The sequence below is a fragment of the Oncorhynchus masou genome, chromosome 5, assembly GCF_036934945.1.
Source record: "Oncorhynchus masou masou isolate Uvic2021 chromosome 5, UVic_Omas_1.1, whole genome shotgun sequence".
NCBI lineage: Eukaryota > Metazoa > Chordata > Actinopteri > Salmoniformes > Salmonidae > Oncorhynchus > Oncorhynchus masou.
This window is the reverse complement of record NC_088216.1, coordinates 54,234,377-54,255,067: the sequence shown is the minus strand read 5'-3', so window position 1 is coordinate 54,255,067 and position 20,691 is coordinate 54,234,377. Positions and strand designations below refer to the sequence as shown.

Genomic DNA, 20,691 nt, shown 5'->3' with positions numbered 1-20,691 from the left:
CACGGAGCTCTACGGACAATTCCTTTGACATCATGGCTTGGTTTTTGCTCTGACATGCGCTGTCAACTGTGGGACCCTATATAGACAGGTATGTGCCTTTCCAAATCATGTCCAATCCATTGAACTTACCACAATTGGATCAGGTTGTAGAAACATCTCAATGATGATCAATGGAATCAGGATATATCTGTGCTCAATTTCGAGTCTCATAGCATGTGATCTGAATACTTATGTAAATAAGGTATTTCTGTTTTTTTTTATACATTTGCATAAATTCTAAAAACCTGTTTTTGCTTTGTCATTATGGGGTATTCTGTGTAGATTGATGAGGATTTGTATTTATTTAATCCATTTTAGAATAAGGCTGCAACGTAACAAAATGTGGAAAAAGTCAAGTGGTCTGAATACTTTCCGAATCAACTGTATCCTTTTGAGCTTGGAAAAGAGGCCATTTCAGACCGATGCTTTAAATCCTTAAACCCAGACTTGGACCACACACCCTCTCCACCGAATAGCAAGCAGGCGAAGCAAAATAGTGATTAATTTGCAACGCTTGCAGTTAGCCACTGATTACTTCCAAACCACTCATTGATGAATATGCGATTTTCGACTTGTTGTGTAATGTTTATGTCCAATGGCCGATGAGCACCGATACCTTTTATCTATAATTTATTTTCATATGACAAGGCTTGAAAAGAATTTGCCAGTAGATTGTTGACGTGGCTCATTACGATGACTGCTTGTCTAGCTTGCTAGCTAAGATTTTGAAAGTTACATGATCAGTCCAATCAAAGCTACGGTAGATATAATGTGATTTGACGTAATTTTATCTGTGGCCAATGACGTTGAGCCTTCTTGGATGAACACTTCTAATGTAAATCTATGGCAGTACCCAAGGGGACTTGAACTGTCTAGCTCTCACTGTAGATTCTGCAGTGACCTAGTGTCCCCATGAGTGACAGAACACTGAACCATTCACAGCGCAACTAAAGACGATTACCAACGCCTACGCTCGGTATATTCCACTGGCTGCCCCTCTAACCACAGAAAGCACCGAGCTAGGCTGAAACACCTGCATTTTGGAGCTGCCTTACTCAAGAAAGAGACTATGTTTGTATGCGGCATTATTAAGTCCATTTTTTAAAATATTGTTTGGAAACTGGTATGTGACATGAATGAATGCCAAAATAACACGCAAAACAGGCAACAACAACAAAAATATACAGTACCAGTCAAATGCTTGGACACACCTACTCATTCAAGGGTTTTTCTTTATTTTACTATCTTCCACATTGTATAATAATAGTGAAGATATCAAAATGATAAAATATCACATATGGAATCATGTAGTAACCAAAAAAGTGTTATACAAATCAAAATATATTTTATATTTTACATTCTTCAAAGTAGCCACCCTTTGCCTTGATGACAGCTTTGCACACTCTTGGCATTCAATCGACCAGCTTCACCTTGAATTATTTTCCAACAGTTTTTAAGGAGTTCCCACATATGCTGAGCACATGTTGGATGCTTTTCCTTCACTGTGCGGTCCAACTCATCCCAAACCATCTCAATTGGGTTGAGGTTCGGGTGATTGTGGAGGCCAGGTCATCTGATGCAGCACTCCATCCCTCTCCTAAGTCAAATAGCCCTTACACGGAGGTGTATTGGTTCATTGTCCTGTTGAAAAACAAATGATAGTCCCACTAAGGCGGATCGCTGCAGAATGCTGTGGTAGCCATGCTGGTTAAGTGTGCCTTGAACTCTAAATAAATCACTGACAGTGTCACAGCAAAGCACCCCACATCATCACACCTCCTCCTCTGTGCTTAACGGTGGGAGATCATCCGTTCACCTACTCTGCGTCTCACGAAGACACGGCGGTTGGAACAAAAAATGACAAATTTGGACTCATCAGACCAAAGGACAGATTTCCACCGTTCTAATGTTCATTGCTCATGTTTCTTGGCCCAAGCAAGTCTCTTCTTATTATTGGTGTCCTTTAGTAGTGGTTTCTTTGCAGCAATTAACCATGAAGGCCTGATTCATGCAGTGTCCTCTGAATAGTTGATGTTGAGATGTGTCTGTTATTTGAACTCTGTGAAGCATTTATTTGGGCTTCAAATTCTGAGGCTGGTAACGCTAACGAACTTATCCTCTGCAGCAGAGGAAACTATGGTTCTTCCTTTCCTGTTGCGGTCCTTGTGAGAGCCAGTATCATCATAGCGCTTGATGATTTTTGCGACTGCACTTGAAGAAATGTTCAAATGTCTTTATTTTTTATATTGACTGACCAATGTTCAGGAAAGTTATGATGGACTGTCATTTCTGAATTGCCAAATTCAAAGTAAATTACTAAAAATATTTAATATTCATGAAATCACAAGTGCAATATAGCAAAACACAGCTTAGCTTGTTGTTAATCCCCCTTGCATGTCAGATTTCCAAAAAAAGCTTTTTGGCGAAAGCAAACCAAGTGTTTAATGTAAGGACATCTCTCTCAGCAGACAAAACAATAAAAACAGCTAGCTTACTTATTTTCCACCATAATTTGTAAATAAATTCATTAAAAATCCTACAATGTGATTTTCTGGATTTTTTTTCTCATTTGTCTGTCATAGTTGAAGTGTACCTATGATGAAAATTACACGCCTCTCTCATCTTTTTAAGTGGGAGAACTTGCACAATTGGTGGCTGACTAAATACTTTTTTGCCCCACTGTATGTATTTTTTTAGCTAAACATGTGGGGCTCAAATGACGGGTCGCCACTGCTCAAATTACACTGAACAAAAATATAAACCCAACATGTAAAGTGTTGGTCCCAAACTGCTGTTCACAAATGCTCTCCATCCAACCTCACTGAGCTCGAGCTGTTTTGCAAGGAGGAATGGGAAAAAATGTCAGTCTCTCGATGTGCAAAACTGATAGAGACATACCCCAAGCAACTTACAGCTGTAATTGCAGCAAAAGGTGGCACTACAAAGTATTAACTTAAGGGGGCTGAATAATTTTGCACGCCCAATTTTTCAGTTTTTGATTTGTTAAAAAAGTTTGAAATATCCAATAAATGTCGTTACACTTCATGATTGTGTCCCACTTGTTGTTGATTCTTCACAAAAAAATACAGTTTTATATCTTTATGTTTGAAGCCTGAAATGTGGCAAAAGGTCGCAAAGTTCAAGGGGGCCGAATACTTTCGCAAGGCACTGTATATATATATTTTTTAATCTCTCTTTGTTTATGAAAAGCAGCAAACAAGTTAGTCACTGTAGCTGGCCATAGGGAAGTAGCCCTAATGTGGCCAGTTTCTACATATCGAGCAATAACTGGCCATATACCGGATTATCAATAGCCTACATTATCATTATCATCAACATACCTGTCAAAAACCAGGTGTAGCCTAATTGAAATGTTGTGATCACCACTTGTCCCAGCTAAACATGTTCTTCCTGTAAAATCATATGGACGGTAAGATTTTTTTGTGTAAAATAGCTCTACATAACACTGTACTGCACAGCTGTTGGTTTCTTCCAATAATCACATTCAAGTTCAGCGTGACCACCGCTGATACAGCGCTCGTGAATCGTAGCCTTCACTGCTGTTAAACGGTAGGTCATGCACTTTAGTGTCATCAGAGGCTGCTAAGGTATAATACAGTATGTTCTTGTTTTGCAGAAAAGAATGTATATTGTCAACGTGTGAGATTAGATTTTTCAAATAATTTGCATAAACATGATATCAGATGACATATGTCAAGCCTTAAAAGTGACAACAACCAGGTGCACCTGTTTAGAGTATGTAATGAATGGAACAGTGACTATTTCAGTCTCTAGTTGTATTTTGGTCCCAGTTGCCCTGTTTAAAAGATAAGTACATTAAGAGATTTCCATTGGGACCAATGACCAGCCTCTGCATTACTCAACGGAAGTTGCTTGTCCCGCAAGGTGCCAGTCTCCATGGTGTTAACTAGTAACTGATCTATATTTTCTATTTTAAAATAGTACACTTCACACAAAAGACCACTGGAAATCAGATGTCTTAGTTATTATGAAGTATTACTGCGTAATAAATCAAATTAACTAATTTCTGCTGTATAATAGTTGTTGATTGACATGTTTCACTTATGCAAATACACATTCATTGCAATTGTCAACCTTATCTCCATTTTATACAGGATTTTGTAGTAGCATGAGAGTATACAATACAAATGAATAAAGATAAACTCCATAGCTCTGTCCCAGATTACTTTATTAGCATTTTCATTTTCTTTTTTATTCTCTATTTCTGTCAGAAACACACATTCTCATATAATCGCATAGCACATTTCCCTTCTATTTTGAGGTGAGTGGAATGTGAGCAGAGTATGTGGTGCTGCTACTGTGGCCTTTGATTGTTCTGTATGTGTCTATAATCAATCCCTCTCTGGCAGAATATTTTACATTGAGAGTCCCATGACACTATACAGAGACCCTCTCCTTTTTAAATTGTACTGTTGTCCACTGTCTCTCAAAGCTAAATCAAATCATGTCCTTCGACTGGAGAGAGTACCATGTCAGAGATGTTTTTTTTGTGGAGGGATCACAAAAAAACCTTTTGCTTTGTTTTTGCCACTTTCCATTTACCCATTTTATTGAATGATAAGTTCAGCTACAAAAAAAGTATATAATTTAACTGTAAATCAAGGTCTCAAGTGGTGTATCGATAAAAAGGTTAAATTTGCCTATCGTGGAAAAATAGGACTATCGTGTCTGGGTATGCTCATGTATGGCTGTCTTTGTTTTGTATTTTTTTCTTCAATGAGGAATGATCGGTTATTGAAACTAGCACCACGATCACATCCTGTGACTAAGTTTGCTATCTAAATGAGATTTCGTCAACTTTTAACATTGCACAAATATTTACTACAGGCTCTCTGCTCCACAGAAAAATGTGATCTTAAAGGGTGAAAGGTGAACAGCAATTATGGAGTATGTAGCTTTTAACTATTTTTTTTGTTCTTTTGTGTTGTATTGCTACATTTGAATCTGGAACAGGTGATTGGTACCTAACTATTCTAGTCATCGTGGTCATCCCTGCCATGATCCCCGTCATTAGTATCATGTTTGCCATCCCTCTCACTCCTCTCCTTCTCCTTCTTTGATTCCTTCACCACCTGGAGGAAGAGAAGAAGAGAAACAAAGCTCAGTCAAATTCCACCACTTCCTGCAAATGCTTTCTCGTGAAACTACACTGTATAATGAATATCAAGGTGGACATTGAAAGTATGGAACACATTTTCTTGATACCAGGACATATTTGGAATGTTTACCTCTCCATCACGAGTCTCCACTGTCTTAATCACCACAGGCTTCCTGCTAGGGGTGTCTGGGGTATGGTCATAGCCTATGAGGGGATAAACCAGTTTTAGATACTGTGCATGGTCATTTATATACAGTGCCTTGCGAAAGTATTCGGCCCCTTGAACTTTGCGACCTTTTGCCACATTTCAGGCTTCAAACATAAAGATATAAAACTGTATTTTTTTGTGAAGAATCAACAACAAGTGGGACACAATCATGAAGTGGAACGACATTTATTGGATATTTCAAACTTTTTTAACAAATCAAAAACTGAAAAATTGGGCGTGCAAAATTATTCAGCCCCCCCTAAGTTAATACTTTGTAGCGCCACCTTTTGCTGCGATTACAGCTGTAAGTCGCTTGGGGTATGTCTCTATCAGTTTTGCACATCGAGAGACTGAATTTTTTTCCCATTCCTCCTTGCAAAACAGCTCGAGCTCAGTGAGGTTGGATGGAGAGCATTTGTGAACAGCAGTTTTCAGTTCTTTCCACAGATTCTCGATTGGATTCAGGTCTGGACTTTGACTTGGCCATTCCAACACCTGGATATGTTTATTTTTGAACCATTCCATTGTAGATTTTGCTTTATGTTTTGGATCATTGTCTTGTTGGAAGACAAATCTCCGTCCCAGTCTCAGGTCTTTTGCAGACTCCATCAGGTTTTCTTCCAGAATGGTCCTGTATTTGGCTTCATCCATCTTCCCATCAATTTTAACCATCTTCCCTGTCCCTGCTGAAGAAAAGCAGGCCCAAACCATGATGCTGTCACCACCATGTTTGACAGTGGGGATGGTGTGTTCAAGGTGATGAGCTGTGTTGCTTTTACGCCAAACATAACGTTTTGCATTGTTGCCAAAAACTTAAATTTTGGTTTCATCTGACCAGAGCACCTTCTTCCACATGTTTGGTGTGTCTCCCAGGTGGCTTGTGGCAAACTTTAAACAACACTTTTTATGGACATCTTTAAGAAATGGCTTTCTTCTTGCCACTCTTCCATAAAGGCCAGATTTGTGCAATATACGACTGATTGTTGTCCTATGGACAGAGTCTCCCACCTCAGCTGTAGATCTCTGCAGTTCATCCAGAGTGATCATGGGCCTCTTGGCTGCATCTCTGATCAGTCTTCTCCTTGTATGAGCTGAAAGTTTAGAGGGACGGCCAGGTCTTGGTAGATTTGCAGTGGTCTGATACTCCTTCCATTTCAATATTATCGCTTGCACAGTGCTCCTTGGGATGTTTAAAGCTTGGGAAATCTTTTTTTATCCAAATCTGGCTTTAAACTTCTTCACAACAGTATCTCGGACCTGCCTGGTATGTTCCTTGTTCTTCCTGATGCTCTCTGCGCTTTTAACGGACGTCTGAGACTATCACAGTGCAGGTGCATTTATACGGAGACTTGATTACACACAGGTGGATTGCATTTGTCATCATTAGTCATTTAGGTCAACATTGGATCATTCAGAGATCCTCACTGAACTTCTGGAGAGAGTTTGCTGCACTGAAAGTAAAGGGGCTGAATAATTTTGCACGCCCAATTTTTCAGTTTTTGATTTGTTAAAAAAGTTTGAAATATCCAATAAATGTCGTTCCACTTCATGATTGTGTCCCACTTGTTGTTGATTCTTCACAAAAAAATACAGCTTTATATCTTTATGTTTGAAGCCTGAAATGTGGCCATAGGTCGCTCCAAGTTCAAGGGGGGCGAATACTTTCGCAAGGCACTGTACATCTAATAGATTATGGATATGTTAAATATAAAGATAATACTGGCAAGTATATGGGTATTTGCCTGGAGAGGGAAATACATTGAGAGATAAAGACCAGTATTATTGGTAATATGATGGAACTCACCCCTATCACCACTACGGCCATACTGGGAGGGATGCATGGGAACAGTAATCCTAAAGAGAAATGAAGCAATAGGTGAGCTCAGGAATGTTTTCATAATCAGATGCGAGTAAGGATGTCCTAACCCTTATCCTCCTCACCTGCTCTCCTCTCCCTCCAGCAGCTTTCGGTAAGTGGCGATTTCTATGTCCAGGGCCATCTTGACGTTGAGCAGGTCCTGGTACTCCCTCAGGTGTCGGGCCATCTCGTCCTTCAGGTGGTGGATCTCGTCCTCGTGACGGACCACGTTGTCCTGGTAGTTATTGGCCTCCACGCCAAACTGGTCCTCCATCTCACGCATCTGCCTCAGCAGAGCCTCGTTCTGAAAAATACATACATACATACAGTGAGGGCAGGAGGAAATGGGGATTTTATTAAGAGAGTATCTTGCATCTTCAGGATGCCCAGCCCACATGGGCTTATAAAACACTGTATTCCATCACTGGGGGAAGATTGGGGGAGATAATTGGGGGAGGAAATTATAAGGGATTTTGCTCACTCGCATCATCCTCTACTTACATGCCTGACGCACTTGGGTGATTCATGGATGGCAGTCATTTTGGGTTAAGCCTGAGATCATTGTACCATTGTTGCTCACTCAGCCAGTGTAAATTGGGGTTGATTACAGACAAATAGGCAAGTTCTGTGAGGCCTCACCGTGCTCTTCAGTGCATCAATCTCACAGCTGAGGGACTGCATCTGCCTCCTGTGCTCGTTTTGCTCTTGCTTGGCCTGCCTCATAGCATCAGTGTTACGCTTGGCAGAGTCTGTCAGGTCAGCAAACTGCAGGAGCATAGAACAAACACACAAATAAGAACAGGTGTGTGTGTGTGTGTGTGTGCGTGCGTGCGTGCGTGTGTGTGTGTGTGTGTGTGTGCGCGCGTGTGTGTGTTATGTGTGTGATTAGGTCGTTCAAATTTGTGTGTGTGTCCATTGTTCCCCCCTCACCTTGGACTTGTACCACTCCTCAGACTCAAACATGTTCTTGGAGGCAATGTTCTCGTACTGGGCCCTGATGTCCTTGAGGGCAGCGGTCAGGTCAGGCCTGGCAGTCTGGTCCACCTCCATCTTCATTTGCTGGGTCTGGAAACTCACCTGCACCTCTTGGATCTCCTGAGAAGACAAGATCAAGTGAGAGGTCAATTGGGAAAAAAGGCCTCTAAATAGCAGGTTGAATCCAAAAAGGTATGATTATGCATGGATCATCATGAACCATGATTTGTGGTAAACCATTTCAGCAGCTGCATCTACCTCATCATGTAGCTTCTTGAGGAACTCAATCTCATCCATCAGAGACTCAATCTTCCTCTCCAGCTCCAGGCGAGACAGAGTGGCATCATCCACATCCTGGTTCCAGATCAAACTGTTATTAGTAAGTATTTCATCAAACCCCAAACAGGTTAAACAAATATTTTTGGCTTGATCAGATAACTCTAACAGTGAGTGGGATGCAGTATTATATCAACAATGCAATGTCATCAATATTGTGTTTTGTCATACGTATCTTAGTTTGTTTTCATTAGCGCACACTGTTAAAACTGTACATTTAAAAAAAATAAAACAAGCATTTCTTATTAGAGTAGTTCAGATTAGTCCCTCGCCATTTCGGTCTGTTTGTTTCCATTTGGTTCCTACAGATGTAGGATCTTAAATTGACCACCCTGTCGCAGGGGAACTTGCCTGCAATGCAAGACATTTAAAACCTGTAGTGTATTTGAGATTTAAAAGGCTTCTGAAGTTTGCAATTTCCACTTTGAAATTTTAGACTTGAAAAATGCATGGACCCCTACAAAAATGTCCATTAATTAGAATTCACATAATAATTCATATTTCCTGTTTCCGCAGGATTCTTTTTCTGCTGTAGCAAGCTGGCTCAAATTAAGATCCTATATCTGTAGTGAAAACCCATGATTTCACGATTCTCAGAGTTGTAATGTAATCATAATAATCAGCTCTATCTCAGCCAAACAGAAGATGTCACTGTTATGCAGGGCTATGAGGTAAGGGAAGATTTGGGTTGGGCTCTGACATCACAACCGGCATGCCAAATCTGATTATCCAGGCTGAGAATTTCAATCAGACTTTTACCGTCAACTATTGACTCGCTGCCCAATATATTGATTTGGTGTACATTGTGATGGTTTGAGTCTAAGGTGTGTTAACCTTGCGGAAGACAAGCAGGTTGCTCTCAGCCTCAGATCTCTTCTGATTCTCCTCATCCAGTCTGTAAGAAGAAAATACATACAAGGAGAAAATATTTATTACAATCATGCATAGGCCTATGGAAATTCCTGTTGGAGATTCATATTATCTATTTATGGAACCTCAGACCTCCATCTTAGAATACATAAATGAATGGAAATTCCCTATGTAACTCTTTATGGCACTTTAGAACTAATTTTATATCGTTCACAATACTTGGGTTATAGTCTAGGTTTTGTCCAGCTCTGGACAAAGGAAGCTGAAGCCTTGGGACAGGATGGAACATAGTGCTAATTGCATAAGGGCTATCTGAGGGTTTGTCCCAAATCGTAAGCTATTCCCTACATAGGGCTCCGGTCAAAAGGTGTGCACTTTACAGGGAATAGGGTGCCATTTGGGATGCAGATCTAGTATGTCTGGCTGGGTGTCATAGGTCTCCTCCTCAGAAAGAAGCATCAGCTGGCAAAAAGCCTCTGGATCAATTTGGTAATTCACTGTCCTGTAAAAGGATTTGGGAGCGTATCCAATGGGGTCAGCAGCTGCTACATCAAACAAATTTGGCTAATTACCACTTCTTGGAGGTCATCTGGACACACCCTGTCTTAAGCCTGACAGCTCTGGGCATTCTGCCACCAAGGTCTATACTACGTAAGCCTAATAGTATACTGACTGGTCTGACTAAGCCTTCCCTTTCCTAAATGTCAAATGTACTTAACGTTTTATAAGCAGATTTAAAGCGTAACAATATAAAGCCTGGTTGAATAGATATTCGAATAGGTTAAAACAGTTTGATAAATCGTTTGGTTTTGTATTAGTCATCATAGGACAGGGTCATAGAACACAGTGTCTCTTCCACTGTTGTGATGAGTCATCAAAAATTATATCATAAGTCCAATGATATCATTCAGTTCACACCATATCCACTCTGTATCTAACATGGAATCACTGCAGGCTCGCTGGGGATTGGCTGTCCCTGTGGTCAGTCACTTGATTGCTTGACGTGTGCGTGTGTGTGGGGGAGGGTTACTGCATGTGTGGGGCTTGCTGCCTCACCTCATCTTTAATTCATGCCATGTCACAGGGGTCCTTTTTTCCTAATGGGGACCCAGGCACAGTCCCATCATCACAGGGGGACACTGAACATCCCCTAATGGAGCCACTCTCATTGAGTCACATTGATTTTTCCAGATGCTATTTTTCTCCCCACCTACACCTCCCCCTCTTCCTCCTCTACTGCCTCTTCCCTCTCTCATTCCCCTCCCTCTTCTGTCATCTCTTTACCCCTCTCTGGGCAGGGAAGGGACATGGGGAGTGTTTGTGCGTTTACATGTAGTTAGTGGGTGTCTTCAGAAATTGTAACTCAAATGGGGAAAAATACTGTTTCCCATAACTGGTTGTCTGGCTCTTCTCAAGTTTGAGTTTGAAAGAAAAATATTGTGGTTTGGTTTGAATGGGCTGATGGAACTGCAGTGTAATTTAAAATTAAATGTGTTATTGTCTATATTTACATTCCAAGGATGCAGGAGGTTTCATCTTCCGTTTAATGGCATTTGTTTGATTTAATAAAACATATTTGATTAAATAATCTGCCTCAATAGTTGCTGAGATGTCCATTGAAAGTTTGTAAATACTATATAAATGGTCAAGTAGAAATGTTCTAATACTGTAGTGCATTGTTTTCCTTGGTGTCCCATTCATTGCTTGGTTATGATATGCTGAAGCACTTCATCTTGTTTTTTGTTGGACCCTTCCTGCCCAATGCCATGACATTTAGCGTGTTTGCACACACACACACACACACACACACACACACACACACACACACACACACACACACACACACACACACACACACACACACACACACACACACACACACACACACACACACACACACACACACACACTGCAGTAAAGCACAGAGTGCGGTAGTATGCTGCGGTGCTTTTGTGTTCATCCTTCCAAAGTGCCACACCCCAGCCAGCCCACCACTGCTGGTATGGAGTTTTTGGTTTTGAGCCCAAAGACCCCTGGTCCTGTATCAGTGTTTAAAATACAGCCTATAAATATTGTGGTGTAAGGGCATGTTTAAAGATTAGTGGGGGTGATGGGAGGGTGGTGGTGGTGTGAAAGTCGCAGACTGTACACAGACACACACCCTGTCCCCTCACTGCCCAGAACGTATCGATCAACATCAGAGTATAAAAAACTGCTAGTCTGCCAACTTCCTGAAATACACTCTCAATCGTTACACCCCCCTTTTCAAACACCACTATCTCCCAAAATCTCTCTACATCCCTCATGAACTTCCCAAACAACCACCACCCCCCTACCTCTTGCTCCCAACATCTTTCTACAGTACGTCACCCATGCACCCATGCACTACCCAAGCATCCTACAACCCTCCCTTACCTTAACCCTCACTCTCTCTCATCCATGTCACCCACCTCTGTTTGATAAGGTTCATGTCTTCTGCCAGGTTGTCCCTCTCCACCTGGTACTGGTCCCTCTCCTTTCCCACGTGGTCCAGCTGGCGCCTCAGCTCCCTCAGCTCCTCCTGGAAGAGCTCGGTGGCCCGGTTGGGCTGTCCCTCCTGCTGCTGACCCTTGAACTGGCTCAGCTCCTGCTGCAACCCGCTGTTCTGCTGCTCCAGGTAGTGCACCTTGTCAATGAAGCTGGCGAAGCGGTCGTTGAGGTCCTGCAGCTCCACCTTCTCGTTGCTGCGGGTGGCCAGGAACTCGGCGTTGACCGCGTCGGCCAGCTGGAAGTCCACCTTTTCGTAGGTGAGACGGGGCGGCTGGGTGCTGGAGCGCTGGCGCTGCTGGTGGTGGTAGTTGGAGGAGCGAGTGGGCACCACGGGTGATATAGAGCGCATGTAGTGCCCGCTGGACATTGGCATGCGCGAGTATGAAGGCGAATAGGAGGACATCGAGATGGGGTTGGGGCCCCCGAATGTGCGACGGTAGGAGGTGGAGGCGCGTCCTGAAGGGTGGTTCATTGAAGGGTGGCTCATGGTTGATATTTGGTGGCCTGTAATTTTGCTAACTATTTATTTCGAACTATCTATCTCTCCTTACTGTCTCTGTCTGGTGGAGCCAAAGGTGTCTGGGAGCAGGGAGTGAAGCAACAGGATGTCTGACTGAGGAGTGCTGTGGCTTTTATATACACGAGCTGGACATCCCATCTGCCTCACCCCCATCCCCCGCTGCCTCCCTGCAAACACCCCCTCCTCAGCCACACCCTACTTTCCTCCCTCCTAGTCTCCAGAGCCCCTGCCTCCTTCCTCTATCCATCACTCCTCAACATACATGCAGTCTTAGGCCACTCCCTGGCCCACAGTAGCAGGCCCTCTTCCCCCTTTGTTTTCTCTCTCTCTCTCTCTCTTCCATCTGCCCCTCCCTTTTGTCCATAGCAGGAGGCCAAACTGTTTCCCACCTTAATGCCTTCATCTCTAAAGATGTCCCCATCGCCATGCCCACCTCCCCCCCCACCTTAAAAGCTGATATATCCTTTGTAGGATGCTGTGTCTGCTCCCTGCTTTTTTTCTTCAAATCATCTCCTCCTGTTGCTTTGTCCCACTCCTTGTCACTCTATCGCCTGTCTTCTCTTTCACTGGTAATATCCTTCATTTATCTGTAATGGTACAGTAGATGTACATAAGTGACATCATCAGCATCAATTATGTAAGACATTGGAAAGTTGTTCAACAAAGTACTTTGTGCAAATAAATCCAGAAACAGACATTTGTTTTATTAATCAGGATTTTGTATCACAACGCTCATTTGGTTAAGATTGCAGAGCTGAATTCATTTCCTCTTTCTCTCTCTTTCCTTTATTTCCACGGTAATGGAATACTTTATTGATATTCTGGCAGGCAAGGGCTATGACTGTGCAATTTAATCCTGTATGACCGACTGGTTTAGAGTGATCTCTGTTTGAATCCTGCTCAGCAGATTTCAGATCAACACTTTGTTGTTCTTATATGTAAGATCTGGTCATGTCCTCTGAGCTCAGACACAATGACAATGTAAATGTAGTATTTTCATATTTTTGTGGGTATTGTAGTGAGGTGCGTACTGGCGGCAGAGAAGTCAGGCGCAGGAGAGCGAAAACTGATTTACAACGGTGTCGTTGAATATCTATAAACCACCGTCAACAGAACAATACAATAAATGGGTCAAACAAAACCCGGTGAATATCAGCATACCATTGCACAAGCACTACAAGAAAACAATTACTGACAAGGACATGAGGGGGAACAGAGGGTTAAATACACAACATGTAATTGATGGAATAGGAACCAGGTGTGACAAGACAAACCCAATGGAAAATGAAAAGTGGATCAGCGATGACAAGAAGGTCGGTGAATTCGACCCCTGAACGCCGCCCGAACAAGGAGAGGGACCAAATTCAGCGGAAGTTGTGACAGGTATTTTTCAAACTGAGACAAAGGGTTTTTAGAAAAAATGTATATTGGTTGACCAGTCTAACTTTTCTTGTAACAAAATTAATTAAATACATAACGCTTACTTTGCAGTACATGGGTAGGCTCTGGACTGAGTAATCCTTGAGAATCTGAGGGAGAAGCAGCAGGTTTCCAAGGCGATAGACTTCTTCGTGTGTTTCTCATGAGTCCTGGGTGTGCTGCTGCAGGACAGAGAATTAGTGGTCTGGTAACAAAGAATTTGGAAAGTGACTAGGAGGAATGCTAGGTGTCCAGTAAGGTGTCATTAGCAAAAACCACCCCCCACTAGTGACAAGGAATCTAAGAAAATAAGTCAAAATTGACATTCCAAACAATTTAGTCATATTCAAAATATACAGAAGCATAATATGTTGATAACGAGTGAAAGAATAACTTCTTACTGTATTGAAAATGGTATACTACAGTGGCTATTGCTCAGTTGTTGCTCAGTGTTATTGTACTGCAGTGCATAGCCTCAAAGCAACTTGTAAAAAAGTACACTGTGAAGTTCCAGGAAGCCTAAATGCATTCTACTGCAGACGCAAATTAGTTGCCAGCTCTGTATGTTGGGTTGTGTGGGTTAGTGTGCATGTACACGGAAGACCTGTACTAATTAGCGATTTGTGTCTCTGAACACCTGTGTGTAAAGGGAACACGGATGCCACAAATGGTGTACTGAAGAATACTGTCAGGTGCAACTGTGGTAAAGCCGGTTAAAACAGTGTACAGTAAGGGTATATTTTTCATTTGTGAAATTATTTTAATGTGGTATGAAAATAGAAGGCTTTATGTTTCTAGAACCGTACCGCAATTGAGAGTCGATTCAAGTTTAGATGGAGTATTTGGCTGTTTTGACTGCCAGAGCCAATTTGCCTCTTAACAGAACATGTAAGATCCTGTTCTATAAGAACTATGGTTAGGTTCCTTTAGTCCATAGGTGTCACGTTCATCATAAGGATCGGACCAAGGTGCAAAACAACAAACAACCAAACGAAACGTGAAGCTATATAAACTAGTGCTGACAGGCAACTAAACATAGACAAGATCCCACAACTAACAATGGGAAAAATGGCTACCTAAATTTGATACACAGCTGTCTCTGAATGGGAACCATATCAGGCCAACATAGACATACAAAAACCCTAGATGACAAAAACCATAGACATACAAAATATATATATATAACCAAAATATTTAAAAAACAGAGAATCTAAGGTCAGGGCGTGACAGTACTCCCCCTCAAAGGTGCAGAATCCCGGCCGCAAACCCGAACCTATAGGGGGGCATCTACCCTGGGTGGCGGCTCCGGTTCTGGACGCAGCCCCCTCCTTACACTGATCCCTCCGCTTTTGTGGAACCGGACCGTGGATCGTCGCCGGAGGCTCTGGACTGCAGCTCGTCGCTAGAGGCGCCGGACTGGGGACCGTCGCTAGAGACTCCGGACTGGGGACCGTCACCGGAGACCCCGGACTGGGGACCGTCGCTGGAGGTTCCGGACTGGGACCGTCGCCGGAGGTTCCGGACTGGGAACCGTCGCCGGAAGCTCTGGACTGTGGTGGTGCACTGGAGGTCTGATGCGTGGTACCGGTACAGGTGTTACTGGGCTGATGACACGCACCTCAAGGCGAGTGCATGGAAGAGGCACAAGACGTACTGGACTGTGGATGCGCACTGGAGACCTGATGCGTAGACATACAACAACTAGAGTACCCACCCTAGTCACACCCTGACCTAACCAAAATATATAGAAAAACTGAGAATCTAAGGTCAGGGCATGACAATAGGGTCAGGGCGTGACAATAGGTGGGCAAGTGAAAGACATTCTAGCAATCCATTTTATTGTTGAAGCAATGCAGAGCATGCACCTTGTCTACTGTGGGAGGTTTTCCCTTTCTTTACAGTACATCCCTACCTCCAGGTATATATCTCCCTCCCTCCCCCTCTCCTTCTCCCTCCTGCTCTTTGATTTGCTCCCTCCCATTCCTCTTCTATTCATTTTGAGATCCAAAGACACAAGTACATTTTTGCTCCCAATTATTTAACAATCTCTTTAAAACATTTCATCCATCAAAGTCTCTCTGCCTCTCTCTCTCTCTCTCTCTCTCTCTCTATGTATGGCTGCATGAGTGCAGCAGTACAGCACTTGGCCAGCTGCTACCCATGTCTGGCTTTCTTGGTAATTCATTTCCTGTGTGATGGGCCTTGCACCATAATCTAATCAACCTGCCGTATAGTAAAGAACCTAGTCTTTCGCTCCCTCTCTCTTTCTCCCTGATTCTGTCTTTCCTTGATGGAAGATTACATACACACTACAATTCTTCACTGTTCCTTTTTGGTTTTTATGCATTATTTCTTACATTGTCAGCCCAGAAAATATTAAGTATTATAACATACAGCTGGGAATAACTATAGGATATCAGAGCGATGTCAACTTACCAGCACTACGACCAGGAATACGACTTTTCCGAAGGTGATCCTTTGTTCGAGCCACCCAAGGCATTCCAACTGATTCCAGAGGCTGACCCAACACAATGTCGCCACAGAAGAGGTAGACGGAGCAGCCTTCTAGTCAGACTTCGGAGGCGCGCACACCACCCACCTCTTCCGAGTATATTACTCACTAATGTCCAGATTCTAGACAACAAGGTAGAAGAAATTAGGGCAAGTGTTGCTTTCCAGAGAGAAAGTAGGGATTGTAACATACTCTGTTTCACGGAAACATGGCTCTCTGGGGACATGCTGTTGGAGTCGGTACAGCCACCGGGATTATTTGTGTGTCGCGCCAACAGGAATAAACATTTCTCAGGGAAGAAGAAGGGTGGTCTATGTTTCATAATTAACAACTAATGGTGAAATTGTAAAAACATACAGGAACTCAAGTCATATTGTTCACCTGACCTAGAATTCCTCACAATTAAATGCCGACCATATTATGTCCCAAGAGAATTCTCAGTGGTTATTGTCACAGTCGTCTATATCCAAATTTCTTCAGCCTTCTTCCCCACACTGTCTGTGTGGGTGGACTACTTCAGTTTGTCTGTGATGTGTATGCAGAGGAACTAAAAACTTTCCACCTTCTCCACAGCTGTCCCATCGATGTGGATAGGGGGGTGCTCCCTCTGCTGTTTCCTGAAGTCCACGATCATCTCCTTTGTTTTGTTGACGTTGAGTCAGAGGTTGTTTTTCTGACACCACACTCCGATTGCCCTCACCTCCTCCCGATAGGCTGTCTCGTCGTTGTTGGTGATCAAGCCTACTACTGTTGTGTCATCTGCAAACTTGATGATCAAGTTGGAGGCGTGCATGGCCATGCAGTCTTGGGTGAACAGGGAGTACAGGAGGGGGCTGAGCATGCACCCTTGTGGGGTCCCAGTGTTGAGGATCAGTGAAGTGGAGATGTTGTTTCCTTCCTTCACCACCTGGGGTCGGCCCGTCAGGAAGTCCAGGACCCAATCGAACAGTGCGGGGATGAGACCCAGGGCCACAAAACTAATGATGAGCTTGGAGGGTACTATGATGTTGAATACTGAGCTGTAGTCAATGAACAGCATTCTTACATAAAAAATCAAATCAAATTTTATTTGTCACATACACATGGTTAGCAGATGTTAATGCGAGTGTAGCGAAATGCTTGTGCTTCTAGTTCCGACAATGCAGTAATAACCAACAAGTAATCTAACTAACAATTCCTAAACTACTGTCTTATACACAGTGTAAGGGGATAAAGAATATGTACATAAGGATATATGAATGAGTGATGGTACAGAGCAGCATAGGCAAGATACAGTAGATGGTATCGAGTACAGTATATACATATGAGATGAGTATGTAAACAAAGTGGCATAGTTAAAGTGGCTAGTGATACATGTATTACATAAGGATGCAGTCGATGATATAGAGTACAGTATATACGTATGCATATGAGATGAATAATGTAGGGTAAGTAACATTATATAAGGTAGCATTGTTTAAAGTGGCTAGTGATATATTTACATCATTTCCCATCAATTCCCATTATTAAAGTGGATGGAGTTGAGTCAGTGTCAGTGTGTTGGCAGCAGCCACTCAATGTTAGTGGTGGCTGTTTAACAGTCTGATGGCCTTGAGATAGAAGCTGTTTTTCAGTCTCTCGGTCCCAGCTTTGATGCACCTGTACTGACCTCGCCTTCTGGATGATAGCGGGGTGAACAGGCAGTGGCTCGGGTGGTTGATGTCCTTGATGATCTTTATGGCCTTCCTGTAACATCGGGTGGTGTAGGTGTCCTGGAGGGCAGGTAGTTTGCCCCCGGTGATGCGTTGTGCAGACCTCACTACCCTCTGGAGAGCCTTACGGTTGAGGGCGGAGCAGTTGCCGTACCAGGCGGTGATACAGCCCGCCAGGATGCTCTCGATTGTGCATCTGTAGAAGTTTGTGAGTGCTTCTGGTGACAAGCCAAATTTTTTCAGCCTGCTGAGGTTGAAGAGGCGCTGCTGCGCCTTCTTCACGATGCTGTCTGTGTGAGTGGACCAATTCAGTTTGTCTGTGATGTGTATGCCGAGGAACTTAAAACTCTACTCTCTCCACTACTGTTCCATCAATGTGGATAGGGGGGTGTTCCCTCTGCTGTTTCCTGAAGTCCACAATCATCTCCTTAGTTTTGTTGACGTTGAGTGTGAGGTTATTTTCCTGACCCCACACTCCGAGGGCCCTCACCTCCTCCCTGTAGGCCGTCTCGTCGTTGTTGGTAATCAAGCCTACCACTGTTGTGTCGTCCGCAAACTTGATGATTGAGTTGGAGGCGTGCGTGGCCACGCAGTCGTGGGTGAACAGGGAGTACAGGAGAGGGCTCAGAACGCACCCTTGTGGGGCCCCAGTGTTGAGGATCAGCGGGGAGGAGATGGTGTTACCTACCCTCACCACCTGGGGGCGGCCCGTCAGGAAGTCCAGTACCCAGTTGCACAGGGCGGGGTCGAGACCCAGGGTCTTGAGCTTGATGACGAGCTTGGAGGGTACTATGGTGTTGAATGCCGAGCTGTAGTCGATGAACAGCATTCTCACATAGGTATTCCTCTTGTCCAGATGGGTTAGGGCAGTGTGCAGTGTGATTGAGATTGCATCGTCTGTGGACCTATTTGAGCGGTAAGCAAATTGGAGTGGGTCTAGGGTGTCAGGTAGGGTGGAGGTGATATGGTCCTTGACTAGTCTCTCAAAGCACTTCATGATGACGGAAGTGAGTGCTACGGGGCGGTAGTCGTTTAGCTCAGTTACCTTAGCTTTCTTGGGAACAGGAACAATGGTGGCCCTCTTGAAGCATGTGGGAACAGCAGACTGGTATAGGGATTGATTGAATATGTCCGTAAACACACCAGCCAGCTGGTCTGCGCATGCTCTGAGGGCGCGGCTGGGGATGCCGTCTGGGCCTGCAGCCTTGCGAGGGTTAACACGTTTAAATGTTTTACTCACCTCGGCTGCAGTGAAGGAGAGACCGCATTTTTCCGTTGCAGGCAGTGTCAGTGGCACTGTATTGTCCTCAAAGCGGGCAAAAAAGTTATTTAGTCTGCCTGGGAGCAAGACATCCTGGTCCGTGACGGCGCTGGATTTCTTCCTGTAGTCCGTGATTGACTGTAGACCCTGCCACATGCCTCTTGTGTCTAAGCCGTTGAATTGGGATTCTACTTTGTCTCTGTACTGACGCTTAGCTTGTTTGATAGCCTTACGGAGGGAATAGCTACATTGTTTGTATTCAGTCATGTTACCAGACACCTTGCCCTGATTGAAAGCAGTGGTTCGCGCTTTCAGTTTCACGCGAATGCTGCCATCAATCCAAGGTTTCTGGTTAGGGAATGTTTTAATCGTTGCTATGGGAACGACATCTTCAACGCACGTTCTAATGAACTCGCACACCGAATCAGCGTATTCGTCAATGTTGTTATCTGACGCAATACGAAACATGTCCCAGTCCACGTGATGGAAGCAGTCTTGGAGTGTGGAGTCAGCTTGGTCGGACCAGTGTTGGACAGACCTCAGTGTGGGAGCTTCTTTTTTTAGCTTTTGTCTGTAGGCAGGTATCAGCAAAATGGAGTCGTGGTCAGCTTTTCCGAAAGGGGGGGCGGGGCAGGGCCTTATATGCGTCGCGGAAGTTAGAGTAACAGTGATCCAAGGTTTTTCCACCCCTGGTTGCGCAATCGATATGCTGATAAAATTTAGGGAGTCTTGTTTTCAGATTAGCCTTGTTAAAATCCCCAACAACAATGAATGCAGCCTCCGGATAAATGGTTTCCAGTTTGCAAAGAGTTAAATAAAGTTTGTTCAGAGCCATCGATGTGTCTGCTTGGGGGGGGGGTATATACGGCTGTGATTATAATCGAAGAGAATTCTCTTGGTAGATAATGCGGTCTACATTTGATTGTGAGGAATTCTAAATCAGGTGAACAGAAGGATTTGAGTTCCTGTATGTTTCTTTCATCGCACCATGCCTCGTTAGCCATAAGGCATACACCCCCACCCCTCTTCTCACCAGAAAGGTGTTTGTTTCTGTCGGCGCGATGCGTGGAGAAACCCGTTGGCTGCACCGCTTCGGATAGCGTCTCTCCAGTGAGCCATGTTTCCGTGAAGCACAGAACGTTACAGTCTCTGATGTCCCTCTGGAATGCTACCCTTGCTCGGATTTCATCAACCTTGTTGTCAAGAGACTGGACATTGGCAAGAAGAATGCTAGGAAGTGGGGCACGATGTGCCCGTCTCCGTAGTCTGACCAGAAGACCGCCACGTTTCCCTCTTTTTCAGAGTCGTTTTTTGGGTCGCTGCATGCGATCCA

General features: G+C 43.7%; 1 protein-coding gene across 1 annotated transcript; it reads right to left on the bottom strand.

Moving 5' to 3' along the window:
- Positions 1–4,241: 4,241 nt before the first annotated feature.
- LOC135527282 (plasticin-like) lies at positions 4,242–12,531 on the bottom strand. The gene is made up of 9 exons (XM_064955876.1): positions 11,877–12,531; positions 9,391–9,451; positions 8,479–8,574; positions 8,176–8,340; positions 7,885–8,010; positions 7,329–7,549; positions 7,192–7,241; positions 5,310–5,383; positions 4,242–5,153 (listed from the first exon to the last, which is right to left on the bottom strand). The coding sequence occupies exons 1-9, from the start codon at positions 12,440–12,442 to the stop codon at positions 5,055–5,057; spliced, it is 1,458 nt and encodes a 485-aa protein (XP_064811948.1). The 5' UTR covers positions 12,443–12,531; the 3' UTR covers positions 4,242–5,054.
- Positions 12,532–20,691: the final 8,160 nt, after the last annotated feature.